Raw genomic sequence first — 26523 nt, forward strand, 5'->3', positions numbered from 1 at the left:
TCCCATTTCACAGTTGAGGAAACTGAGATTCAGAAAGGTTAAATAACTCACTCAAGCTCACGCAGCTAATTAGTGGCAGAGCCTAGATTCTAATCCAGATCTGACAGGTTCCAAAACCTGTCCTCTCTTCAGCACATATACCAGACCTCTGGTGATCCTTGGACGCTCTCACTATTAGAATATTTTAAGAAAAGAAGAGAAAAAGAAAGAAAAGAAAAATAGAGAATGTTTTGGTCTTGACTTCATTTCAAACTTCTAGCAGAGAAACATTTCTGAGGCCTTTCAGAAAAAGAAATGTCCAGTCTGTAAAAAGCCCATTGTCATGGTGAATCTATGTGACATATATTCAAGTGTTCACTGTACTATCTTTATTGTCAGCTGGAGCTGCCACAACAAAATACCATAGACTGGGTGGCTTAAACAACAGAAATTTCTTTCTCACAATTCTGGAGGCTGGAAGTATGTGATCAGGGTGCCAGCCTGGTTGAGTTATAGTGAGGGCTCTCTCTTCCTGGTTTGCTGATGGCAGCCTTCTTGCTGTGTCCTCCCACGGCAGAGAGAAAACTTGGTGTCTCCTCCTCTTCTTATAAGCATACTAATCCCACTATGAAGGCCCCACCCTCATAACCTCATCTAAACCTAATTATCTCCCAAAGGCCCCATCTCCAAATACTATAACATTGTGGGTTAGAGCTTCAACATATGAATCTGGGGGGACATAAACATTCATTCTACAACTCTATCTACACATTCAGTTATTTGAAAGTATATGAACAGATTATATTCTCTAAACTCACTTTTCCAAGGTGTTCAAGGAGCTAGTTATAACCACTTCATAGGATTACTGCAAGTATAAAAATAAATAGTCTGGGGCTTCCCTGGTGGCGCAGTGGTTGAGAGTCTGCCTGCCGATGCAGGGGACAAGGGTTTGTGCCCCAGTCCAGGAAGATCCCACATGCCGCGGAGCAGCTAGGCCCATGAGCCATGGCCGCTGAGCCTGCGCGTCCGGAGCCTGTGCTCCGCAACGGGAGAGGCCACAGCAGTGAGAGGCCCGCGTACCACAAAAAATAAATAAATAATAAATAGTCTGTAAAACACTGAGCTCAAATTTTGGCACACAATAAGTGCTCAGTAAAAGAGCTTTTAAAAGGAGAGAGAGAGAATGCTGTCAATTGGCTAGAAGACAACTGTTCACTGGAATACATTGTATTGCTGTGATATTGTGACATAATAAGTATATATTTGGTCTTCATCTCTGTTCCTGGCACAGGGGTCCTAAAAACCCTTGAAATTTCCTAAGTGGTAAGAGCAATAAAGATGTCTTTTTGTTGTTGTTGTTGTTTTGTCCACGCTGCATGGTATGCAGGATCCTACGGCCTGACCAGGGATCAAACCCCTGCCCCTGCACTGGAAGTGCAGAGTCCTAACCACTAGACTGCCAGGGAATTCCCAAAGGATGTCTTGATATTCATGACAAACCCCTTTCAACCACACCCGAGTTTATGTTAATAAGGTAACTTTTGGAAAGCACCTAAGGATGGGGGCTAGTTGCCAAGGAGACCAAGCATGTTATTGAAGATTTGAAACTTTCAGTCCCACCCCTCCTCTTGACCTCTGGGGAGAGGAGAGGGGCTACAAGCTGAATCAATCAGCAATGGCCAATCATACCTATGTACTGAAGCCAACATAAAAACCAAAAAGGACGAGAGCTTCTAGGTTGGTGAACATGTGGAGGTGCTGGGAGAGTGCTGGCACCCTCTAGAGCAGCGGTCCCCAACCTTTTCGGCATGAGGGACAAGTTTCATGGAAGACAATTTTTCCACGGACGGGGGGTGGGGTGTTCAGGCGGTAATGAAAGCAATGTGGGGGATGGTTCAGGCGGTAATGCGAGCTATGGGGAGTGACAGACGAAGCTTTTGCTCGCTGGCCTGCAACTCACCTCCTGCTGTGAGGCCCGGTTCCTAACAGGCCGGAACCTGTAGTTGTCCATGGCCCGGGGGTTGGAGACCCCTGCTCTAGAGGATCCACATTCCTTTCTGCATACATCGCCCTACGCATCTCTTCCATCTGCCTGTTCTTGAGCTACATCCTTTTATAATAAACCAATAATCTAGTGAGTAAACTGGTTTCCTAAGTTCTATGAGCTGCTCTGGCAAATTAATTGAACCCAAGGAGGGGGGTTATGGGAACCTCTGATTTATAGCCAATCAGTCAGAAGCACAGGTCACAACCTGGACTTGTGATTGGCATCCGAAATGAGGACAGTTTTGCGGGGCTGAGCTCTCAACCTCTGAAATGACGTTATCTCCAGGTAGACAGTGTCAGAATTGAGTTGAACTGTAGGACACCCAGCTGGTGTCAGAGAACAGCTTGGTGTGCGGAAAGAACCCGCACATTGGAATTAGTGTCAGAATTATAACTGCAAAGCTGTATTTTATTTCCCTCATACATTTCAGAGAGAATTTAAAATCAGGAATTTTCCCAACTTCTCTATTCCCTGTGTCCACCACCCCATTACCCCTGAAGCAGATGACAGCACAATGGACTTGACCCTCCACTTCTACTGCCCCCTTCCGAGTCTACCCCAAATTGCTGGCCAGGAGCAGGCTCCTAGCTCCTCAAAGGTGAGGCTCCCTAGTCCTAGAAACTGAAAAGAAAACCCTCTCCCCTAGCTTATCACTGGAAGCAGTGAAAGAAGCACATATTTTAAGACAAATCAGCTTGCTATAACAGAAAGCATATCACTCTGATATCATAAAGATCCGAGTTCAAATCTTTCCTCCTCCTTCAGAAGCTACATATACTGGCCAAGTAATACAACCTGAATTAAACTACCAGTTACTTAGCTAAAAGAAAAGTACTATGGGGTTTATGATTAATAAGATTATAATTAATATATATAAAGTACTTAGTATGTGCTTGCCAAATGGTAATTAACACTCTTTAACATAACCATCATTGTTACTAACAATAATAACAAATGTTTACTCTAAAGCATTGTATTTGGCATTTGCTTACAGATTATCTCACTTGGATCTTTATTTCTTGCAATGTGGAGGAAAAGATAACCTGAAAATCTGCCTACTCCGTAACACTTAGAAAAGCTGGATAAAAAGTATAACTAACAGTTTATGTTATATAACAAACACAGGCAGACTTGAGATTTTAGGAAAGAAAAAAATCTCCAGGGTCAAAAAATGAAATGAAAAATCAGGAACTCTCACAGTGAACTGATATTGGGATGCTCTGGGAAGGTTTTTCGGTCTGGGCAATCAAAGGGCTTGCTTTTCACAGCTATGGAGGGGATGGGAGATGAGGCTCTGGGCCTTGGAGAAGTCAAGAGCTGGAACTCAAATTCCCCTGCATAAAGCTGAGAATTTAGAGGTCATAAGTCAGTTTAAAAGAAAAAAAATTTGTCTGAAAAGTACAGAGACAACAGGAAGCTAAGGGTAAAAAAGAAAGTTTCCTGAAGAATTTGAAACCTTGGCCTGTGTGAAGTTTGAATGTATTCTACTTATGTGGAGTTTATACTATCTGTGTAGTCTTAGAATCCCAGCAGAAAAATTAACTGAAAACATAGTTCCAGGGACTTTCCTGGTGGCACAGTGGTTAAAAATGTGCCTGCCAATGCAGGGGACGCAGGTTCGATCCCTGGTCTGGGAAGATCCCACATGCAGCAGAGCAACTAAGCCCGCGAGCCACCACTACTGAGCCCACATGCTGCAACTACTGAAAGCCGCGCACCTAGAGCCCATGCTCCACAAGAAGAGAAGCCACCGCAATGAGAAGCCCATGCACCACAACGAAGAGTAGTTCCTGCTCGCCGCAACTAGAGAAAGCCTGAGCGTAGAAACAAAGACCCAACTCAGCCAAAAAACCCCATAGTTCCAGGCTGATACTGATCTTCACTGATCAGTAGAAACAAAGACAATCTTCCCTCTCTCCCTATGGAGTACTAATTATCTCATTTAATTCTCATAACTATCCTGTGAAATAGATAATATGATCTCAATTTATAAAATAAATTTAAATTCAGGGAGGCTAAGCAACTTGTCCAAAGTCATCTAGCTATTATCTGAAAGAGCTTTAAGAATCCGCCTGTCAATGCAGGTGACACAGGATTGAGCCCTGGTCCGGGAAGATCCCACATGCCCCATAGCAACTAAGTCCGTGTGCCACAACTACTGAGCCTGTGCTCTAGAGCCCGCAAGCCACAACTAGTGAAGCCCGCGTGCCTAGAGCCTGTGCTCCGCAACAAGAGAAAGCCACCGAATAAGAAGCCTGCCGCTCACCGCACCTAGAGAAAGCCCACACGCAGCAACAAAGACCCAACGCAGCCCAAAATCAATAAATAAATTAATTAATTAAAAAAAAAAAAGCTTGCCCAAGGCCAAGTAAGGGAAAGAATTCTCCCTGGAAAAGTGCTGTCTGAGCTCAGAGCCGAGATCTTAAAGGATAAGGTGAAGTTGTCAGGGGACAATGGCATTCTAGACAGAGGGACAACATACACAAAGGCAGTGCAGTAGGAAACAGCATGGTATGCAGTCAGGAAAAAGATCAGCCTTCAGAATCAGCAGACCTGGGTTCAAATATCTATTTTTGTTTGTGGCCTCTTACTGAAACTGTAGTTTCTCATCTGTGCAATGGTGATAATAAACCACACCCTGTACAACTACTTCTAAGATTAAAGTTAAACATGATATGCAGAAGTGCCCAGCACAGGGCTAGGCCCATGGTAGGTACTCAGTAATAAATAAATGTTACCTCCCTTCCTTTCTCCTAGTTGGCAATTCAATAGACATGGTCTTAAGAATGTCATTTCCATCTGCACTAGACCCCAGACATGTCTCCCTTCTACAAGTTCCCAAGCTTTACTAGGGCTTTTGGAGGCACAGTATACCAAAAGTCATTCAAAATGTTATCAGATAACATCCTTAACCACCACTTCTCAAAATGAGAGCCATTCCCACACCACTCACCTGTGTAGGCCATGTTCTTAGGGTTGCCATAAGGAGCCCCAGGCTGCACGGGGCTATAAACAGGGTTCATTGTGGACAACTGAGAATCCTACGGAGACACAAACAAACAAACAAAAAAACAGAATTGATTAATGATTGCTCATTCTCCCTGACATCAACTTCTGATCTATAATCTTCAGGTTACACTCATAGAGAAGCAACACGGTACAGTAGAAGGAGGACTACAAAAAAGCCATTTGTTTGTATTTGGCCCTATGCTAGACACTTTTCCCATTGTACACATGAAGATACTGAGAGGCAGAGAGGTGACACAATTTGCCTAATGTCAACCCCGGCCTTTTGATTCTCAGTTCAGTACTAGTCCCACTATCCCACAGATGCCTCTACCATGAGTGTACTGTGTGGCATTGGCCAAGTCCCATCCCCTCTCTGGGCTTCAGTGTCCTGATGTAAAATCAATTACTTTAGGCTCTCTGAGGCCCTTTCTAATTCTAAGGATGCTAGTCTAGGAGCTGGGAAAGGATGCAATTCTACTCCTCACCAAGGGAGCCCGAGTACCTGGTGATAAACACACAGACTGCTGGAAGAGCAGCAAGTGTGTCACCCACCTTTTGCACTTACAGAGGACAGGATACTAGTTACTAGCAGTTTTGGAAGAAAACGGGAATTTACTGCCATTGATCATTTTAATGCAAACAAGGAAACATAGCCAAGATCTCTTTCAAAGCTTATTCAAGGGAAAGAAACTTGGACATTTCTGTGCAATAAGTATCACCTGCACAAGTGATCTGTTAATTATCTTAATAAAGCACGTTCTCCATTCTGATTAATGGAAAATCTGTCATTAAGCTCTATTACCCAGCCAATTTGTCCCACCTTGTTTAGGGAACCAGCTCTGACACACAGGCCAACACATGTTTGAAAATGTCTCCAAACATATTATTTACACGTCATAAAAAATCAAACAATTCCCTCCTAACTAGGCTCACATGATAGATGGGCAATTTTTTAGGTCATTAACTTCTCCCATAGCACCTCAGGATAGGAAACAAGTCAAACATTGAAGACAGGCTGTTAAAGTCAACAGCTGGCTTGATGACGATTGCTCTGAGATTAATTACTCTGTCCAGGGTTCTGGAATGAGAGGTGGAGGAAAGATGGGTTCCGAAAGAGACGAAGGTGGGGCAAACAGGCAAAAAAGGAAATGATGTTGGTCAAATTCAGAGGATAGAACTTGAAATGTACCCAATGCGCAGTGCTGCCAAATCACCCCAGGGCAAGAGGCTAGATTAAACTACCACCAGTTGACAAACTGAAACTAGAACAATTCCAGGATAAAAGTTACAGGAGATATACACATTCCAGCACAATTTAAGGAAAAGACACACAGCCAGAGTTATCCAAGAATACACTCTCTCTAAATATAAGCACTCTCCTGGCAAGGTGCTAAGAAAATTAAGAGAGTTCACAGATGTTAAAATACACTGCAAACTATAAAGTGGCATGCAGATGTAAATGATGACGGTGATTGCCTTGGATCTCTCTTCCACCCGACCCGTTCCCTGCTAAATAAGCCAGAGTAAGGAAGACTGTGCTAAGCAGCACAACGGGCCCTGTAAACATCTGAGCACTCTCCTACGGAGAAGGTACTCTGTGCTGCTGATTGGACAAAGTTAGAAATTGCTTTTCATAACCAAAGAAACTCATCAGTTTTGAAACTGATCTCCTGCTGCTCCAAAATGAGGGCCACAGTCTCAGGAGACCATGTCTGAGTAGCACTCCACAACAGCATGGATTCCAATCTCAATTAATGACTGGCAGAAATGAGATCTGCCAGGGGTTCAGAATTTGGAATAAGACAGCTACTTCTGGTGAGTGGCTCACAGGCAGACAGGGTTCCTGGCTTTCACAAGGTTAGCCTTTTACAATAGAATCCACACACTGTCAGGGACAGGCTAAAAATGAGTAGGAAGATCACAAGCTCTACAATCAGGCAGATTTAGGTTAAAATCCTAGAACTGCCACATACAAAATGTGGGACCATAGGCAAGTCCACTAACCTTCCTAAGTATCAGTTTCCTCTAGCCTCAAAATGGAAAAGAATAACACATACTTTGTAGAGTTGTCGTAAGGCTTTTGTGTTTTTTTTTTAAAGCTAGGTTTACTGAAGTATAATATACATACAGTAAAATTTACTCCTTTTAGGTATACAGTTCTATGAGCCCTGAAAAATGTATATAGTTGTACAAACATCACCACAATTAAGATACAAAGTATTTTCATCACTCCCAAAAGTTCTCTCATCTTTGTGGTCAATACCCTGCTCACAACTCCCAGCGGTGGCAACCACTAATCTGTTTTCTGTTGCTGTTTTGTGCACTCACATATCGACTTTTATTTTAACAGATGAAAAAAGTGAGGCTTAAAAAAGGCAAATGAACAGTCTGAGGTCACAAAGTAAGGGACAAGGTCAAGATTAGCACCCCAAATGGATCAAAGACCTAAATGAGAGAGCTAAAAACATAAAACTCTTAGAAGAAAGAAGAAAAGATAGCCTAAACCTTTGTGACCTCGGATTTGGCAATGGTAATTATGATACCAATAGCACAAACAACGAAAGGAAAAAAATAGATTAAATGGATTCATCAAAACTAAAAACTGGCGACCACGGGGGAGGGCGTGCTGCCCCAGGTACACGCGGCTCTGCGGAGCCCAGCAGAGAGCGGCGGGGTGAGGGGAAGGCCGCCTCCACCTCTTGGCCTAGGATAGACCTGCTGGGGTCATCACACCTTCCACCAAGGCCTCGGGGAAGCCAGACGGGGTTTAGACGGAGCAGCCGGCTGACGTTGCCAATGCGACGTGGACTGCACGGTGCGGACGGGACGAGCGGAATAAGGCGGAAGAGTAAGACGCGGAGATCACCTTCCTCCCCACAGATACACCAGAAATACATCTACACGTGGCACAACTCCTACAGAACACCTACTGAACACTGGCAGAAGACCTCAGACCTCCCAAAAGGCAAGAAACTCCCCACGTACCTGGGTAGGGCAAAAGAAAAAAAGAAAAAACAGAGACAAAAGAATAGGGACGGGACCTGCACCAGTGGGAGGGAGCCGTGAAGGAGGAAAGGTATCCACACACTAGGAAGCCCCTTCGCGGGCGGAGACCGGGGGTGGCGGAGGGGGGGAGCTTCGGAGCTGCGGAGGAGAGCGCAGCAACAGGGGTGTGGAGGGAAAAGCGGAGAGATTCCCACACAGAGAATCGGTGCCGACCGGCACTCACCAGCCCGAGAGGCTTGTCTGCTCACCGGCTGGGGCGGGCGGGGCTGCGAGCTGAGGCTCGGGCTTCGGTTGGAGCAGGGAGAGGACTGGGGTTGGCGGCGTGAACACACCCTGCAGGGGGCTAATGCGCCACGGCTAGCCGGGAGGGAGTCCGGGGAAAAGTCTGGAGCTGCCGAAGAGGCAAGAGACTTTTTCTTCCCTCTTTGTTTCCTGGTGCGTGAGGAGAGGGGATTAAGAGCACTGCTTAAAGGAGCTCCTGAGACGGGCGCGAGCCGCAGGTAAAAGCGCGGACCCCACAGACGGGCATGAGACGCTAAGGCTGCTGCTGCCGCCACCAAGAAGACTGTGTGCGAGCACAGGTCACTCTCCACACCGCCCTTCCGGGGAGCCTGTGCAGCCCGCCACTGCCAGGCTCCCGGGATCCAGGGACAACTTCCCCGGGAGAACGTACGGCGCGCCTCACCCTGGTGCAACGTTATGCTGGCCTCTGCCGCCGCAGGCTCGTCCGGCACTCTGTGCCCCTCCCTCCCCCCAGCCTGAGTGAGCCAGAGCCCCCAAATCAGCGGCTCCTTTAACCCCGTCCTGTCTGAGCGAAAAACAGACGCCCTCCGGCGACCTACACGCAGAGGCGGGGCCAAATCCAAAGCTGAGCCCCTGGGAGCTGTGAGAACAAAGAAGAGAAAGGGAAATCTCTCCCAGCAGCCTCAGAAGAAGCGGATTAAAGCTCCACAATCAACTTGATGTACCCTGAATCTGTGGAATACATGAATAGACAACGAATCATCCCAAATTGAGGAGGTGGACTTGAGAGCAAGATTTATGATTTTTTTCCCCTTTTCCTCTTTTTGTGAGTGTGTATGTGTATGCTTCTATGTGAGATTTTGTCTGTATAGCTTTGCTTCCACCATTTGTCCTAGGGTTCTATCTGTCCGGTGGTTTTTTTTGTTCTTTTTTAATTTTTTTTCTTAATTATTTTTTATTTTAATAACTTTATTTTATTTTACTTTATCTTCCTTCCTTCCTTCCTTCCCTCCCTCCCTCCCTCCTTTAGACAACAAATCATTCCAAATTGAGAAGGTGGACTTTGAGAGCAAGATTTATGATTTTTTCCCCTTCTCCTCTTTTTGTGAGTGTGTATGTGTATGCTTCTGTATGAGATTTTGTCTGTATAGCTTTGCTTCCACCATTTGTCCTAAGGTTCTATCCGTCCATTATTTTTTTCTTAATAATTATTTTTTAATTTAATAACTTTATTATATTTTATTTTATTTTACTTTATCTTCTTTCTTTCTTTTTTCCTTCCTTCCCTCCTTCCTTCCTTCCTCCCACCATCCCTCCCTCCCTCCTTTCTTTCTTTTCTTTCTTTCCTTTCTTTCTTTTCTTTCTTTCCTTCTTTTCTTCTTCCTTACTTCCTTTCTTCCTTTTCTTTCTTTCCTTCTTTCCTTCTTTTCTTCTTCCTTCCTTCCTTTCTTCCTACTTCTACTAATTCTTTCTCTCTACTTTTTCTCCCTTTTTTTCTGAGCTGTGTGGATGAAAGGCTCTTGGTGCTGCAGCCAGGAGTCAGTGCTGTGCCTCTGAGGTGGGAAAGCCAACTTCAGGACACTGGTCAACAAGAGACCTCCCAGCTCCACATAATATCAAACGGCGAAAATCTCCCAGAGATCTCCATCTCAACACCAGCACCCAGCTTCACTCAACGACCAGCAAGCTACAGTGCTGGACACCCTATGCCAAACAACTAGCAAAACAGGAACACAACCTCCCACCCATTAGCAGAGAGGCTGCCTAAAATCATAACAAGTCCACAGACACCCCAAAACACACCACCAGACGTGGACCTACCCACCAGAAAGACAAGATCCAGCCTCATCCACCAGAACACAGGCACTAGTCCCCTCCACCAGGAAGCCTACACAACCCACTAAACAAACGTTAACCACTGGGGACAGACACCAAAAACAACGGGAACTGCGAACCTGTAGCCTAAAAAAAGGAGACCCCAAACACAATAAGATAAGCAAAATGGGAAGACAGGAAAACACACAGCAGATGAAGGAGCAAGATAAAAACCCACCAGACCTAACAAATGAAGAGGAAATAGGCAGTCTACCTGAAAAAGAATTCAGAATAATGATAGTAAAGATGATCCAAAATCTTGGAAATAGAATAGACAAAATGCAAGAAACATTAAACAAGGACCTAGAAGAACTAAAGATGAAACAAACAACGATGAACAACACAATAAATGAAATGAACAATACTCTAGATGGGATCAATAGCAGAATAACTGAGGCAGAAGAACGGATAAGTGACCTGGAAGATAAAATAGTAGAAATAACTACTGGAAAGCAGAATAAAGAAAAAAGAATGAAAAGAACTGAGGACAGTCTCAGAGACCTCTGGGACAACATTAAATGCACCAACATTCAAATAATAGGGGTTCCAGAAGAAGGAGAAGAAAAAGAAAGGGACTGAGAAAATATTTGAAGAGATTATAGTTGAAAACTTCCCTAATATGGGAAAGGAAATAGTTAATCAAGTCCAGGAAGCACAGAGAGTCCCATACAGGATAAATCCAAGGAGAAATACGCCAAGACACATATTAATCAAACTGTCAAAAATTAAATACAAGGAAAACATATTAAAAGCAGAAAGGGAAAAACAACAAATAACACACAAGGGAATCCCCATAAGGTTAACAGCTGATCTTTCAGCAGAAACTCTGCAAGCCAGAAGGGACTGGCAGGACATATTAAAGTGATGAAGGAGAAAAACGTGCAATCAAGATTACTCTACCCAGCAAGGATCTCATTCAGATTTGATGGAGAAATTAAAACCTTTACAGACAAGCAAAAGCTGAGAGAGTTCAGCACTACCAAATCAGCTTTACAACAAATGCTAAAGGAACTTCTCTAGGCAAGAAACACGAGAGAAGGAAAAGACCTACAATAACAAACCCAAAACAATTTAGAAAATGGGAATAGGAACATACATATCGATAATTACCTTAAATGTAAATGGACTAAATGCTCCCACCAAAAGACACAGATTGGCTGAATGGATACAAAAACAAGACCCATATATATGCTATCTACAAGAGACCCACTTCAGACCTAGAGACACATACAGACTGAAAGTAAGGGGATGGAAAAAGATATTCTATGCAAATGGAAACCAAGAGAAAGCTGGAGTAGCAATTCTCATATCAGACAAAATAGACTTTAAAATAAAGACTATTAGAAGAGACAAAGAAGGACACTACATAATGATCAAGGGATCGATCCAAGAAGATATAACAATTGTAAATATTTATGCACCCAACATAGGAGCACCTCAATACATAAGGCAAATACTAACAGCCATAAAAGGGGAACTGACCGTAACACATTCATAGTAGGGGACTTTAACACGCCACTTTCACCAATGGACAGATCATCCAAAAAGAAAATAAATAAGGAAACACAAGCTTTAAATGATACATTAAACAAGATGGACTTAATTGATATTTATAGGACACTCCATCCAAAAACAACAGAATACACATTTTTCTCAAGTGCTCATGGAACATTCTCCAGGATAGATCATATCTTGGGTCACAAATCAAGCCTTGGTAAATTTAAGAAAATTGAAATTGTATCAACTATCTTTTCCGACCACAACGCTATGAGACCAGATATCAATTAAGGGAAAAGATGTGTAAAAAATACAAACACATGGAGGCTAAACAATACACTACTTAATAACGAAGTGATCACTGAAGAAATCAAAGAGGAAATCAATAAATACCTAGAAACAAATGACAATGGAGACACGACAACCCAAAACCTATGGGATGCAGCAAAAGCAGTTCTTGGAGGGAAGTTTATAGCAATACAAGCCCACCTTAAGTAACAGGAAACATCTCGAATAAACAACCTAACCTTGCACCTAAATCAATTAGAGAATGAAGAACAAAAAAACCCCAAAGTTAGCAGAAGGAAAGAAATCATAAAGATCAGATCAGAAATAAATGAAAAAGAAATGAAGGAAACGATAGCAAAGATCAATAAAACTAAAAGCTGGTTCTTTGAGAAGATAAACAAAATAGATAAACCATTAGCCAGACTCATCAAGAAAAAAAGGGAGAAGACTCAAATCAATAGAATTAGAAATGAAAAAGGGGAAGTAACAACTGACACTGCAGAAATACAAAAGATCATGAGAGATTACTACAAGCAACTCTATACCAATAAAATGGACAACCTGGAAGAAATGGACAAATTCTTAGAAATGCACAACCTGCCAAGACTGAATCAGGAAGAAATAGAAAATATGAACAGACCAATCACAAGCACTGAAATTGAAACTGTGATTAAAAATCTTCCAACAAACAAAAGTCCAGGACCAGATGGCTTCACAGGCGAATTCTATCAAACATTTAGAGAAGAGCTAACACCTATCCTTCTCAAACTCTTCCAAAATACAGCAGAGGGAGGAACACTCCCAAATTCATTCTACGAGGCCACCATCACCTTGATACCAAAACCAGACAAGGATGTCACAAAGAAAGAAAACTACAGGCCCATATCACTGATGAACATAGATGCAAAAATCCTCAACAAAATACTAGCAAACAGAATTCAACAGCACATTAAAAGGATCATATACCATGATCAAGTGGGGTTTATTCCAGGAATGCAAGGATTCTTCAATATACGCAAATCAGTCAATGTGATACACCATATTAACAAACTGAAGGAGAAAAACCATACGATCATCTCAATAGATGCAGAGAAAGCTTTCGACAAAATTCAACACCCATTTATGATAAAAACCCTGCAGAAAGTAGGCATAGAGGGAACTTTCCCAAACATAAAAAAGGCCATATATGACAAACCCACAGCCAACATCATCCTCAATGGTGAAAAACTGAAAGCATTTCCACTAAGATCAGGAACAAGACAAGGTTGCCCACTCTCACTACTCTTATTCAACATAGTTTTGGAAGTTTTAGCCACAGCAATCAGAGAAGAAAAGGAAATAAAAGGAATCCAAATCGGAAAAGAAGAAGTAAAGCTGTCACTGTTTGCAGATGACATGCTACTATACATAGAGAATCCTAAAGATGCTACCAGAAAACTACTAGAGCTAATCAATGAATTTGGTAAAGTAGCAGGATACAAAATTAATGCACAGAAATCTCTGGCATTCCTATACACTAATGTTGAAAAATCTGAAAGTGAAGTCAAGAAAACACTCCCATTTACCACTGCAACAAAAAGAATAAAGTATCTAGGAATAAACCTACCTAAGGAGACAAAAGACCTGTATGCAGAAAATTATAAGACACTGATGAAAGAAATTAAAGATGATACAAACAGATGGAGAGATATACCATGTTCTTGGATTGGAAGAATCACCATTGTGAAAATGACTCTACTACCCAAAGCAATCTACAGATTCAATGCAATCCCTATCAAACTACCACTGGCATTTTTCACAGAACTAGAACAAAAAATTTCACAATTTGTATGGAAACACAAAAGACCCCGAATAGCCAAAGCAATCTTGAGAACAAAAAACGGAGCTGGAGGAATCAGGCTCCCTGACTTCAGACTATACTACAAAGCTACAATAATCAAGACAGTATGGCACTGGCACAAAAACAGAAAGATAGATCAATGGAACAGGATAGAAAGCCCAAAGATAAACCCACGCACATATGGTCACCTTATCTTTGATAAAGGAGGCAGGAATGTACAGTGGAGAAAGGACAGTCTCTTCAATAAGTGGTGCTGGGAAAACTGGAGAGGTACATGTAAAAGTATGAGATTAGATCACTCCCTAACACCATACACAAAAATAAACTCAAAATGGATTAAAGACCTAAATGTAAGGCCAGAAACTATAAAACTCTTAGAGGAAAACATAGGCAGAACACTCTATGACATAAATCACAACAAGATCCTTTTTGACCCACCTCCTAGAGAAATGGAAATAAAAACAAAAATAAACAAATGGGACCTAATGAAACTTCAAAGCTTTTGCACAGCAAAGGAAACCATAAACAAGACCAAAAGACAACCCTCAGAATGGGAGAAAATAGTTGCAAATGAAGCAACCGACAAAGGATTAATTTCCAAAATTTACAAGCGCTCATGCAGCTCAATAACAAAAAAACAAACAACCCAATCCAATAATGGGCAGAAGACCTAAACAGACATTTATCCAAAGAAGATATACAGACTGCCAACGAACACATGAAATAATGCTCAAGATCATTAATCATTAGAGAAAGGCAAATCAAAACTACAATGAGATATCATCTCACACCAGTCAGAATGGCCATCATCAAAAAATCTAGAAACAATAAATGCTGGAGAGGGTGTGAAGAAAAGGGAACACTCTTGCACTGCTGGTGGGAATGTGAATTGGTACAGCCACTATGGAGAACAGTATGGATGTGCCTTAAAAAACTACAAAAAGAACTACCATATGACCCAGCAATCCCACTACTGGGTATATACCCTGTGAAAACCATAATTCAAAAAGAGTTATGTACCAAAATGTTCATTGCAGCTCTATTTACAATAGCCCAGAGATGGAAACAACCTAAGTGTCCATCATCAGATGAATGGATAAAGAAGATGTGGCACATACATACAATGGAATATTACTCAGCCACAAAAAGAAACGAAATTGAGCTGTTTGTAATGAGATGGATAGACCTAGAGTCTGTCATACAGAGTGAAGTAAATCAGAAAGAGAAAGACAAATACCGTATGCTAACACATATATATGGTATTTAAGAAAAAAAAATGTCATGAAGAACCTAGGCGTAAGACAGGAATAAAGACACAGACCTACTAGAGAACGGACTTGAGGATATGGGGAGGGGGAAGGGTAGCTGTGACAAAGCGAGAGAGAGGCATGGACATATATACACTACCAAACGTAAGGTAGATAGCTAGTGGGAAGCAGCCGCATAGCACAGGGAGATCAGCTCGGTGCTTTGTGACCGCCTGGAGGGGTGGGATAGGGAGGGTGGGAGGGAGGGAGACGCAAGAGGGAAGAGATACGGGAACATATGTGTATGTATAACTGATTCACTTTGTTATAAAGCAGAAACTAACACACCATTGTAAAGCAATTATACCCCAATAAACATGTTTAAAAAAAACCAAAAAACTAAAAACTTTTGGGACTTCCCTGGTGGCGCAGTGGTTAAGAATCCACCTACCAATGCAGGGAATATGGGTTCGAGCCCTGGTCCGGGAAGATCCCACATGCCGTTGAGCAACTAAGCCTGTGCGCGACAACTACTGATCCTGCACTCTAGAGCCTGCAAGCCCCAACTACTGAGCCCAAGAGCCACAACTACTGAAACCACGCACCTAGAGCCCATGCTCCGCAACAAGAGAAATGCACCGCAACAAAGAGTAGCCCCTGTTCTCTGCAACTAGAGAAACCTGCGTGCAGCAACGAAGACCCAACGCAGCCAAAAATAAATACATAAATAGATAAATGTATTAAAAAAAAAAGGCAAGGAAAACTAAAAGCTTTCGTGTACTAAAGGACACCATTGAGAAAGTGAAAGACAACCCACAGAATGACAGAAGATTTTTGCAGATTATTTACATAAGGGATTTGTATTTAAAATATATAAGGAACTCTTAGCTCAATAATAAAAAGGCCAATAACCCAATTTAAAAAATTGGAAAAGAATCTCAACATACATTTCTTCAAAGAAGTTATATACATGGCCAATAAGCACATGAAAAGATGCAAATCGAAACCACGAGATACCACTTCACATACACTAGGATGGCTATAATCAAAAAGATAATAAAATGTGTTGGCAAGGATGTGGAGAAATCTAGACCCTTATACAATGCTGGTGGGAATGTAAAACGATATGGCCACTTTGGGAAAACATCTGACAGTTCCTCAAATAGTTAAACACAGAGTTACCACATGACCCAGCAATGCCACTTCTAGATATATACCAAAAGAAATGAAAATGTATGAACACAAATGTTCATAGCAGCATTATCCATAATAGTCAAAATATGGAAACAATCCAAATGTTCAACTTATGAATGGATAAATGAAATGTGGTATATCCATACAATGGAATATTTGGAAATAAAAAGGAATGAAGTATTGATACATACTACAACATGGATGAACCTTGAAAGCATATGAAGTGAAAAAAAACCATCACAAAAGGCCACATATTCTGTGATTCCATTTTTCTGAAATGTCCAGAATAGGCAAATCTACAGAGACAGAAAATAGATTTGTAGTTGTCTAGATTAGTTCATGATATATGAAATTCACATCTCTCTTAAAATAATTATTATAATGCAGTACTCACCTACATCTACTTTCACACATACCTACTTCCTGAACGTTTCTTCCTGATAACTCCATAAGCAATTCAAACTCACAACATTCAAAACTAAACTCAACATTCTTCCCCAAGCCCATTCTTCCATCCAGTATTGGCCGTCTCACAGTTATTGGCAATCTATCCATCTGGCACTTTAAGCCAGAAACCCTGAAAGTCATCCTAAATTCCTCCCACTCTTTCACACCCAATCAATCACCAAGTCCTCATAAACTTACCTTTCTCATTGCTACTGCTCTCTAGTTCAAATTTCAATATCTCTTGTCTGAAATATTAAACAGTCCTAACAGGACTCTTTTCCCCCATTCTAACCAACTCTAATTAATCCTTGATATTCTTTATTGAAGCATAGGTTGGATAAGGGCATTACTCCCCTCAAAAGCCTTGAGAATAAAATCCCTACTCCTTCACATGGTACAGAAGATCCTCTATGCTCTATCTGGCATGGGGCTCAGGAATCTATGTATTTGTGTTTCCAAGGATATTTTGATGCCCAGTTTGAAGACACTGCCTGAGACTTTCTATGTCAAATGCCATTTGTCTTACATAAGCTTGATAGAGGAATTGAGATACAGCAGTGAACGAGACTAATAAAAATTCCTGCTTACATTCCAGTTGGGAGGGGGGAGGAAGACACAAAATTTTTTTAAAAAGTAAAATATACTGTATATCAGATGGCAGTAAATGCTAGAGAAATCCTCTGAAGGTGGATAGGGAGTACCAAGGGGAGAAGGTACAATTTTAAATAAGATAGTTAGAGAAAATGTTATTGAGTGACATCTAAGCAGAGACCTGAAAAAGCTGAAGGAGCAAGCCATGCAGGTCTCTTGAGGGGAAACTGTCCAAGTAGAGAAAACAGCAAAGACAAATGCCCTGAAGTGGAACCACGTCTGAGAAATAGCATGAAGGCCAGTTTAGCTGGAGCACACACAGTGAATGAAAGAGAAAAGAGTAGGCAGTGAGATCAGACAGGTGATGAAGGCCAAATCATGTACAGCCTTGTAGGCCAGTATAAGGACGTTGTTTTTTATTCTAAATGAGATTAGGAGTGTTTCAAGCAGAAGAGTGACTTGATTTGACTTCATTTTAAGAACATTACTTTGACTGTTGAGCTGAGATCAGAAAGCAGGAAGGCAAGAGGAGAATCAGGGAGATGAGTTAGGATGCTATTAAAATGATCCACATGAAAGGTAATGGTGGCTTGAAATAGGGTGGTAGCAGTGGTGGTGGTGGGAAGTAGTCATATTTTGGGTATAATCTGAAGATCAAGCTGATGGGAATTACTAACAGATTGACTATAGAGTATGAGAGGAAGAAAGACATCAAGGATGACTCCAAAGTTAACTTGAGAAACTGGAATAATAAAAATGCCATTTACTGGAATGAGAACTATGAAAGGAGCATGTTTTGGTGTGAAGGACAGAAATTTGGATTTGGACTTAAATTTGAGATGCCTAAGAATTCTGCTTAAAACAATGGTTGGTATACAATGAGCATTCTGTAAAGGTAAACAACCATTACTACTATTATAAATATTACCTCTACTACCAGCAGCTACTATTTATTGAAGATCTACCAGGTGACAAGTACTGTGCTACCGACTTACCTTATTAGTCCCTATAAGTCTTATAAGATCACAATGATCTTGAAAAATAGGTATTATTTTCACTGTACTATAGGTGGATAAACTTAAGTCCAGAGAAATGAAGCAACTTGCCCAAAGTCTCATAACTAAGAATTGAGAGAATAACCAGGTCTTCTGATTCCAATGTCCAAGCTAATTCCACTGTGCTAGATGAGTTTGAGTTTCCCAGTCTCCCTAGTCTCCCAACCCAGCACTGGTTTCTCCTCTGGAATAGCAGGCCCCTCCCTAACCCTCCTTTAACTCGGGGCCCTTTGTGCTCTTTTTGGACCCTGATAGATCCCACCATGGAGGCAGTTCAAATCTACCTACTGGGTCGCTGCTGGACACACACAGGCAGTTATGAGAGAATAAAAGCACTGTCTGCCTGACTTCTATTACTGCCAGCTGTCTAGGATCTTAGCTGCGATATGCTCCCGATCCAACCTTATTTTACTTTTTTTTTTTTTGTGTGTGCTGTACGCGGGCCTCTCACTGTTGTGGCCTCTCCCATTGCGGAGCACAGACTCCGGACGCACAGGCTCAGCCGCTCGGCGGCATGTGGGATCTTCCCGGGCCGGGGCACGAACCCGTGTCCCCTGCATCGGCAGGCGGACTCTCAACCACTGCGCCACCACGGAAGCCCTGATTTTACTTCTTGAGTAAGTCAAGTAAGATAAGTGCCTGCTGTGCAAGTCCTGTCTAGCTCCCTCTCCAGAGCCAAGTATGGCATTTCCCCTGTTCCCTGGGGTTGAACCACAGTAAGTCTACATTACTTGTGTCAGCAAACACAACTCTGCAATAGCTTCCCATCTTATTCAGAATAAAATCCAAAGTTCTTATAAAGGTCTACAGGACCTTATATGATCTGGTCTCACATGCCCACCTCTCTAGTTGCAACTCCTACCACTATCCCTTGCTTTCTCCACTCCACTCACAATGACCTCCTTGTTCCCTGAACACACATGTATGCTTATGCCTCAGGGTCTTTGCACTTGCGCTTTCCCACACCTAAAATGCCCTTCCCCCAGATATTCAAATGGCATACTCCCTTACTTCCTTCAGGTCTCTGCACAAATTTCACCTTGCCAGAAATTACTTCTTTAACCAACCTATCTAAAAATAACTCCTACTGTTATTCTCTGTCCCCAATTCCTGCTTTACTTTTCCTATTGACACCAATCACTAACTGATATATTTTCTTGCGTATTTGTTTATTCTTTCCCCAATTAGAGTTATAAGTTCCATGAGAACAAGGATTCTGTTTATTTTGTCTCGTATCCCCAATACTCAGAATATTACCAGCATATAATGGGCACTAAATGCATAGTTGAATAAATAACGAACCATCCTTCATGCTACTCCAAAAAACAACTCTGGAAAAAGTTTCAAGGTGCTTGGCACTTCTTGGCATATCTCAGTCAACTACTTGGCTTCACATCTCTACAGCATTTACTTCCAATATTCAGAGAAGTCTCTACCGATAGCTCATCTTGGGCAGAACAAGCAATGGTGAGCCAGGTGGTGGCATGACGACTGAGGAAAACAGACAGAGGTGCTAAAGACCTCCCTCCTAGTGGAGCTGGCATTCATTCCCAGACCGTTTTGCAAATAGCCTGCTGCTGTCCTCAAAACCACCTGAACTATTTCTTTCAAATCAACAGCAAAATCTGTGAGCACAAAATGACAAGAAAAAGGTTACAGGGTTGAAGGATGAACACTTGGAAGTACCACATGCACAACAGGTTGCAGTGTTGTAGTTTACAAACTCCTTAAAACTTTTTAAAGAACTTTACCATTTACAAAGCTTATACAGATGGTCCCCAAATCAGGATGGTTCGCTTAAGATTTTTCAACTTTACAATGGTATCAAAGCTATACGCATTCAGTAGGAACATACTTTGAATTCTGAATTTTGTTCTTTTCCTGAGCTAGTGGTATGTAGCACAAAACTCTCTTGTGATGCTGGGCAGCAGCAGCAGCAGTGAGCTGCAGCTCCAAGTCAGCCATGTGATCGAAGGTAAAGAACCGATTTACACTTGCAACCATTCTGTAAAAATATAACCATCCTGGGGCTTCCCTGGTGGCGCAGTGGTTGAGAGTCCGCCTGCCGATGCAGGGGACACGGGTTTGTGCCCCGGTCCGGGAAGATCCCACATGCCGCGGAGCGGCTGGGCCCGTGAGCCATGGCCGCTGAGCCTGCGCGTCCGGAGCCTGTGCTCCGCAATGGGAGAGGCCACAACAGGGAGAGGCCCGCGTACCGCAAAAAAAAAAAAAAAAATATATATATATAACCATCCTGTTTTTCACTTAAAATATAGTATTCAATAAATTACATGAGATATTCAACATTACAAAATAGACTTTGTGTTAGACGATTTTGCCCAACTGTAGGCTGCTGTGTTCTGAGCATATTTAAAGTAGGCTAGGCTAAACCATGATGTTTGGTAGGTTAGGTGTATTAAATGCATTTTCAATTCACAATGGGTTTATTGGGATGTAACCCCATTGTAAGTTGAGGAAGATCTGTAGTTTACAATGAGATTTTAGCCACTATTTCACTTGATCCTTTGAAGTAAGCAACACAAGGATTATTAATTTCATCAGACAGATAAAGAAATTAAAGCTTAAAGTTTTAATGCATATTAGGATGGACACTGTAGGGAAAAGATATAGATAGTGTCTGCCCAAAGGAGGTTATGGTCTAGCTAGGGAATTTTAAAAGTTAAATAAAAATAAAGATGCCATAAGTAATACAAGGAGGTGGAACTTCTGGAATACCTAAACTGCTTAGCAAACTCTTCTCTAAAAGCAACAATAAAACTGAACAAGATTGTCAAAAACAACCATTTTGGGCCTCTGAAAATTAACCAAAGGCATACATCAAGTTGAGAAATGTTTATTCAAGAAGAATTACTGAACCATATTAAGAACAGTGAGAATCTGTGGCATTTTAGTCTGAAGCTGCTCCTACTCCACAACCCCCAGCTCCCTGGGGGTAATTCCATCAGGCCAGGACAAGAGGATGACTCTTGCCAGAGTGGGCTGATTTAATTTGAAGCTGAGTGTAGAAAATTTGCTCTGGATATTGCCCAGGGTCATTGTCAAAAACAATAGAGGGACAATCTGGGGAACAATAGTAAGTTATCCAGGAAGGCCACTACTACAGCTGGCCTAAGGTCATAATGCTAGTTAGGGCAGGCAACAGGCCTGCAGATAAGCCACAAATTTTAAAGGGAGTGCTGGGGAACAAAACATAAGACCCACTATGGGATCCCTGGTGACCTATAAGGTTTCATACCTGCTAAGGAGAAACTGGAGAGGTCCTAGCTATCTGCTGATCCTATGTGAATGTAAGGTCTTGAACACACTGAAAGTAAAGGTTGGAGCAAAACTGCAAATTGCCTGGACTTTGAATGCATTCCAACAAACAAATGCATTTGAATGCATTTCAACAAACAAATCCATCAACAAAGGGTAGAAGATTTCTTGGCCTAGGATTGAAGCCAGTCATTGTTGATCACTAATCTATACTGACCCAGGGGTGACCTTTAAGAAGCCAAGTTTAAAAATTAAAACAATAATTTAAAAAATATGGCCAGAATAAACTACTTGCATGTTAAATAAATAATTAAATAAATATGTACGGTTAAAAAGAGAGAGAGACATCAGCAGTTACACACTACAAAGGAGACAGATACAGAATTGTCTGAACAAGTCACTGAATAAACCAAAAAGAAAAAAAAAAAAAAAACACAAAAAACCCCCAGCAACAACCCTCCCATCTGCTAGTGGTGGAAGAATCTGAATCAAGAGTTGCTATATTATCTAAAACATAGTTTTTCAACAAAAAAAAAAATCATAAAACATGCAAAGAAAGAGGGAAGTGTGACCCATTTACCAAGGGGGAAAAAACCAGGAGACTATGTATAGATATTGCCTCTATGGGGGCCCAGATGTTGGAATCAGCAGATAAATATTTCAAAGCAGCTATTATAAGTACTTTAAAGAACTAAAGGAAGCCATATTTAAAGAATTAAATGAAAGTATGATGATAATTACTCATCAAATAGAGAATGTCAATAAATAGAAATTATAAAAAGAACCAGATGGAAATTGTTTTGTTTTGTTTTGTTTTTTCACTTTTGGCCGTGCTGCACGGCATGTTGGAACTTAGTTCCCCGACTAGGGATCGAACCCATGCCCCCTGTAGTGGAAGTGCAGAGTCTTAAACGCTGGACCACCAGGGAAGTCCCTGGAAGTTGTATCCTGAAATGAAACATTCAAGAGGACTCAAAAACAAATCTGAGCTGGCAGAACAAAGAATCATCCAACTCAAAGAGAGATCAACATAGATAATGCAATCTAAAAAACAAAAAGAAAAAATGAAACATGAAGTCAGAGACCTGTGGGAAACTCTGGAGCAAACCAACATTACAAGTAATGGGAGTTCTAGCAAGAAGAAAGAAAGGAGTAGAAAAAATATCTGAAGATATAATCATCAAAAGCTTCCCAAATTTGATTTTAAAAACAAACAAACAAACATTAAACTACACCCAAGACAGACAGTGAACTCCAAGTGGGCTAAACACAAAAAGAGCCACACCTGTACACATCATTAACTGTTGAAAGCCAAAGAGAAAATTTTGAAAGTGGCAAGAGAAAAAGCTTATCAGATAAAAGGGATCAACAGTAAGATTAACAGCTCAATTCTCATTAGAAACAATGGAGGCCAGCAGCAGTGGAATAATAAATGTGCTGAAAGAAAGAAAAAAAAAGTACCAACCATGATTTCTGATCCCAGTAAAACTATCATTCAAAATTAAACGTAAGGGACTTCCCTGGTGGCATAGTGGTTAAGAATCTGCCTGCCAGTGCAGGGGACACGGGTTCAAGCCCTGGTACGGGAAGATCCCACATGCCAAGGAGCAACGAAGCCCGTGAGCCACAACTATTGAGCCTGTGCTCTAGAGCCCACAAGTCACAACTACTGAGCCCACATGCCACAACTACTGAAGCCTGCGTGCCTAGAGCCTATGCTCTGCAACAAGAGAAGCCACTGCAATGAGAAGCCCACGCACCACAACGAAGAGTAGCCGCCGCTCTCCTCAACTAGAGAAAGACCGTGGGCAGCAATAAAGACCCAACGCAGCCAAAAATTTAAATAAATAATTTTTTTTTAAATCCAAAATTAAAGGCATAAAGACATTCCCAAATAGGTAACAACTGAAATGATTCACTGCTAGCAACCTGCCTTTCAAAAACCCTAAAGACATACTAAAGCCTTCTGGATGAAAGGAAATGGCACTACAGAGCAATTCAAATCCACATGAAAAGATAAAGAGCACCAGTAAAGGCGATTACATAGGTAAATATAAAGATAGTATAAATATTTTTCTCTTAATACACTTAAAAGACAGTTCTATACAATAACTTTAAAACTATATTGTTGGGTATATGAACATATAAAGATTTAATTTACAGAAAAACAAGGGCGCAAAGTAAAAGACAGGGAAAATGGAGCTACACCTGAACAAAGTTTCTAAATTTTATTGAAATTAAGTTAGTTTATATTTGAAGTAGATTGTATATGAAGTAGATTATAATCAATATGTAATTTGTAAAAAATGAAGATATATATTTAATCCCCAAAGCAACCACTAAGAAAACAATTTTTAAAATTTAATAAAAATATCAATGATATCAACAATAAAAAGGAAGAAACCACTGATACATATCACAGCATGAATTAACCTCAAAAATACTGGGCTAAGTTTAAGAAGCCAGAGCAAAAGACAACACATGGTGTGATTCTATTTACACAAAATGTTCAGAAAGGGCAAATCTATAGAAGCAGATAGATAAGAAGCAAGAAGAACTACAATCCTGCAGCCTCTGGAATGAAAACCACATTCACAGACAGCAAAATGAAAAGGCAGAGGACTATGTACCACATGACAGAACAAGATAAACCCCCAGAAAAACAAATAAATGAAGTGGAGATGGGCAATCTTCCAGAAAAAGAATTTAGAATAATGATAGTGAGATGATCCAGGACCTCGAAAAAGAATGGAGGCAAAGATCAAGAAGATACAAGAAATGTTTAACAAAGACCTAGAAGAATTAGAGAACAAACAAACAGAGATGAACAACACAATAACTGAAAAGAAAAATACACTAGAAGGAATCAATAGCAGAATAACTGAGGCAGAAGAATGGATAAGTGACCTGGAAAACAGAATGGTGGAATTCACTGCCACAGAAAAGAATAAAGAAAAAAGAATGAAAAGAAATGAAAACAGCCTAAGAGACCTCTGGGACAACATTAAATACACCAACATTCGCATTACAGGGGTCCCAGAAGGAGAACAGAGAGAGGAAGAACCCAAGAAAATATCTGAAGAGATTATAGTTGAAAACTTCCCTAACATGGGAAAGGAAATGGGCACCCAAGTCCAGGAAGCGCAGAGAGTCCCAGGCAGGATAAACCCAAGGAAAACACACCGAGACACATAGTAATCAAACTGGCAAAAATTAAAGACAAAGAAAAATTATTGAAAGCAGCAAGGGAAAAATGACAAATAACCTACAAGGGAACTCCCATAAGGTTAACAGCTGATTTTTCAGCAGAAACTCTACAAGCCAGAAGGGAGTGGCACAATATATTTAAAGTGATGAAAGGGAAGAAACTACAACCAAGGTTACTCTACCCAGCAAGGATCTCATTCAGATTCAATGGAGAAATCAAAAGCTTTACAGACAAGCAAAAGCTAAGAGAATTCAGCACCACCAAACCAGCTCTACAACAAATGCTAAAGGAACTTCTCTAAGTGGGAAACACAAGAGAAGAAAAGGACCTACAAAAACAAACCCAAAACAATTAAGAAAATGGTAATAGGAACATACATATCGATAATTACCTGAAACGTGAATGGATTAAATGCTCCAACCAAAAGACACAGGCTTGCTGAATAGATACAAAAAACAAGACAAATATATATGCTGTCTACAAGAGACCTACTTCAGACCTAGGGACACATACAGACTGAAAGTGAGGGGATGAAAAAAGATATTCCACGCAAATGGAAATCAAAAGAAAGGTGGAGTAGCAATACTCATATCAGATAAAATAAACTTTAAAATAAAGAATGTTACAAGAGACAAGGAAGGACACTACATAATGATCAAGGGATCAATCCAAGAAGAACATATAACAATTATAAATATATATGCACCCAACATAGAAGCACTTCAATACATAAGGAAACTGCTAACAGCTATAAAGAGGAAATTGACAGTAACACAATAATAGTGGGGGACTTTAACACTTCACTAACACCAATGGACAGATCATACAGACAGAAAACTAATAAGGAAACACAAGCTTTAAATGCCGCAACAGACCAGATAGATTTGATATTTATAGGACATTCCATCCCAAAACAGCAGATTACACTTTCTTCTCAGGTGAGCATGGAACATTCTCCAGGATAGATCACATCTTGGGTCACAAATCAAGCCTCAGGAAACTGAAGAAAATTGATATCATATCAAGAATCTTTTCCGACCACAACGCTATGAGATTAGAAGTCAACTACAAGGAAAAAAACACATGGAGGCTAAACAATATGTTACTAAATAACCAAGAGATCACTGAAGAAATCAAAGAGGAAATCAAAAAATGCCTAGAGACAAAGGACAATGAAAACACAATGATCCAAAACCTATGGAATACAGCAAAAGCAGTTCTAAGAGGGAAGTTTATAGCAATACAATCCTACCTCAAGAAACAAGAAAAATCTCAAATAAACAATCTAACCTTACACCTAAAGGAACTAGAGAAAGAAGAACAAACAAAACCCAAAGTTAGTAGAAGGAAAGAAATCATAAAGATCAGAGCAGAAATAAATGAAATAGAAATAAAGAAAACAATAGCAAAGATCAATAAAACTAAAAGCTGGTTCTTTGAGAAGATCAACAAAATTGATAAACCTTTAGCCAGACTCATCAAGAAAAAGAGGGAGGGCTTCCCTGGTGGCACAGTGGTTGAGAGTCCACCTGCTGGTGCAGGGGACACGGGTTCGTGTGCCGGTCCGGGAAGATCCCACATGCCACGGAGCAGCTGGGCCCGTGAGCCATGGCCACTGAGCCTGCGCGTCCGGAGCCTGTGCTCCACAACAGGAAGAGGCCACAACAGTGAGAGGCCCGCGTACCACAAAAAAAAAAAAAAAAAAAAAAAAAGGGAGAGGG

At 41.1% G+C, this 26523-nt stretch overlaps 1 protein-coding gene across 8 annotated transcripts in view; it reads right to left on the reverse strand.

Moving 5' to 3' along the window:
- Positions 1 to 26523, reverse strand: part of FAM168A (family with sequence similarity 168 member A) — a 231250-nt gene that overhangs the window by 73069 nt on the left and 131658 nt on the right. For all 8 annotated transcript variants that reach the window (XR_003428055.1, XR_003428054.1, XR_003428056.1 and 5 more), the window contains one exon: positions 4980 to 5067. Coding sequence is in view for 4 of the 8 variants with exons in the window: in XM_027083334.1 (XP_026939135.1) it covers positions 4980 to 5049 (70 nt within the window). In the remaining 4 variants the exon portion in view is untranslated. The remainder of the gene's footprint in view (positions 1 to 4979; positions 5068 to 26523) is intronic.

The sequence above is a fragment of the Aethalodelphis obliquidens genome, unplaced genomic scaffold (assembly GCF_003676395.1).
Source record: "Aethalodelphis obliquidens isolate GAN/ISIS:26980383/991018 unplaced genomic scaffold, ASM367639v1 scaffold50, whole genome shotgun sequence".
Taxonomy (NCBI): Eukaryota; Metazoa; Chordata; class Mammalia; order Artiodactyla; family Delphinidae; genus Aethalodelphis; species Aethalodelphis obliquidens.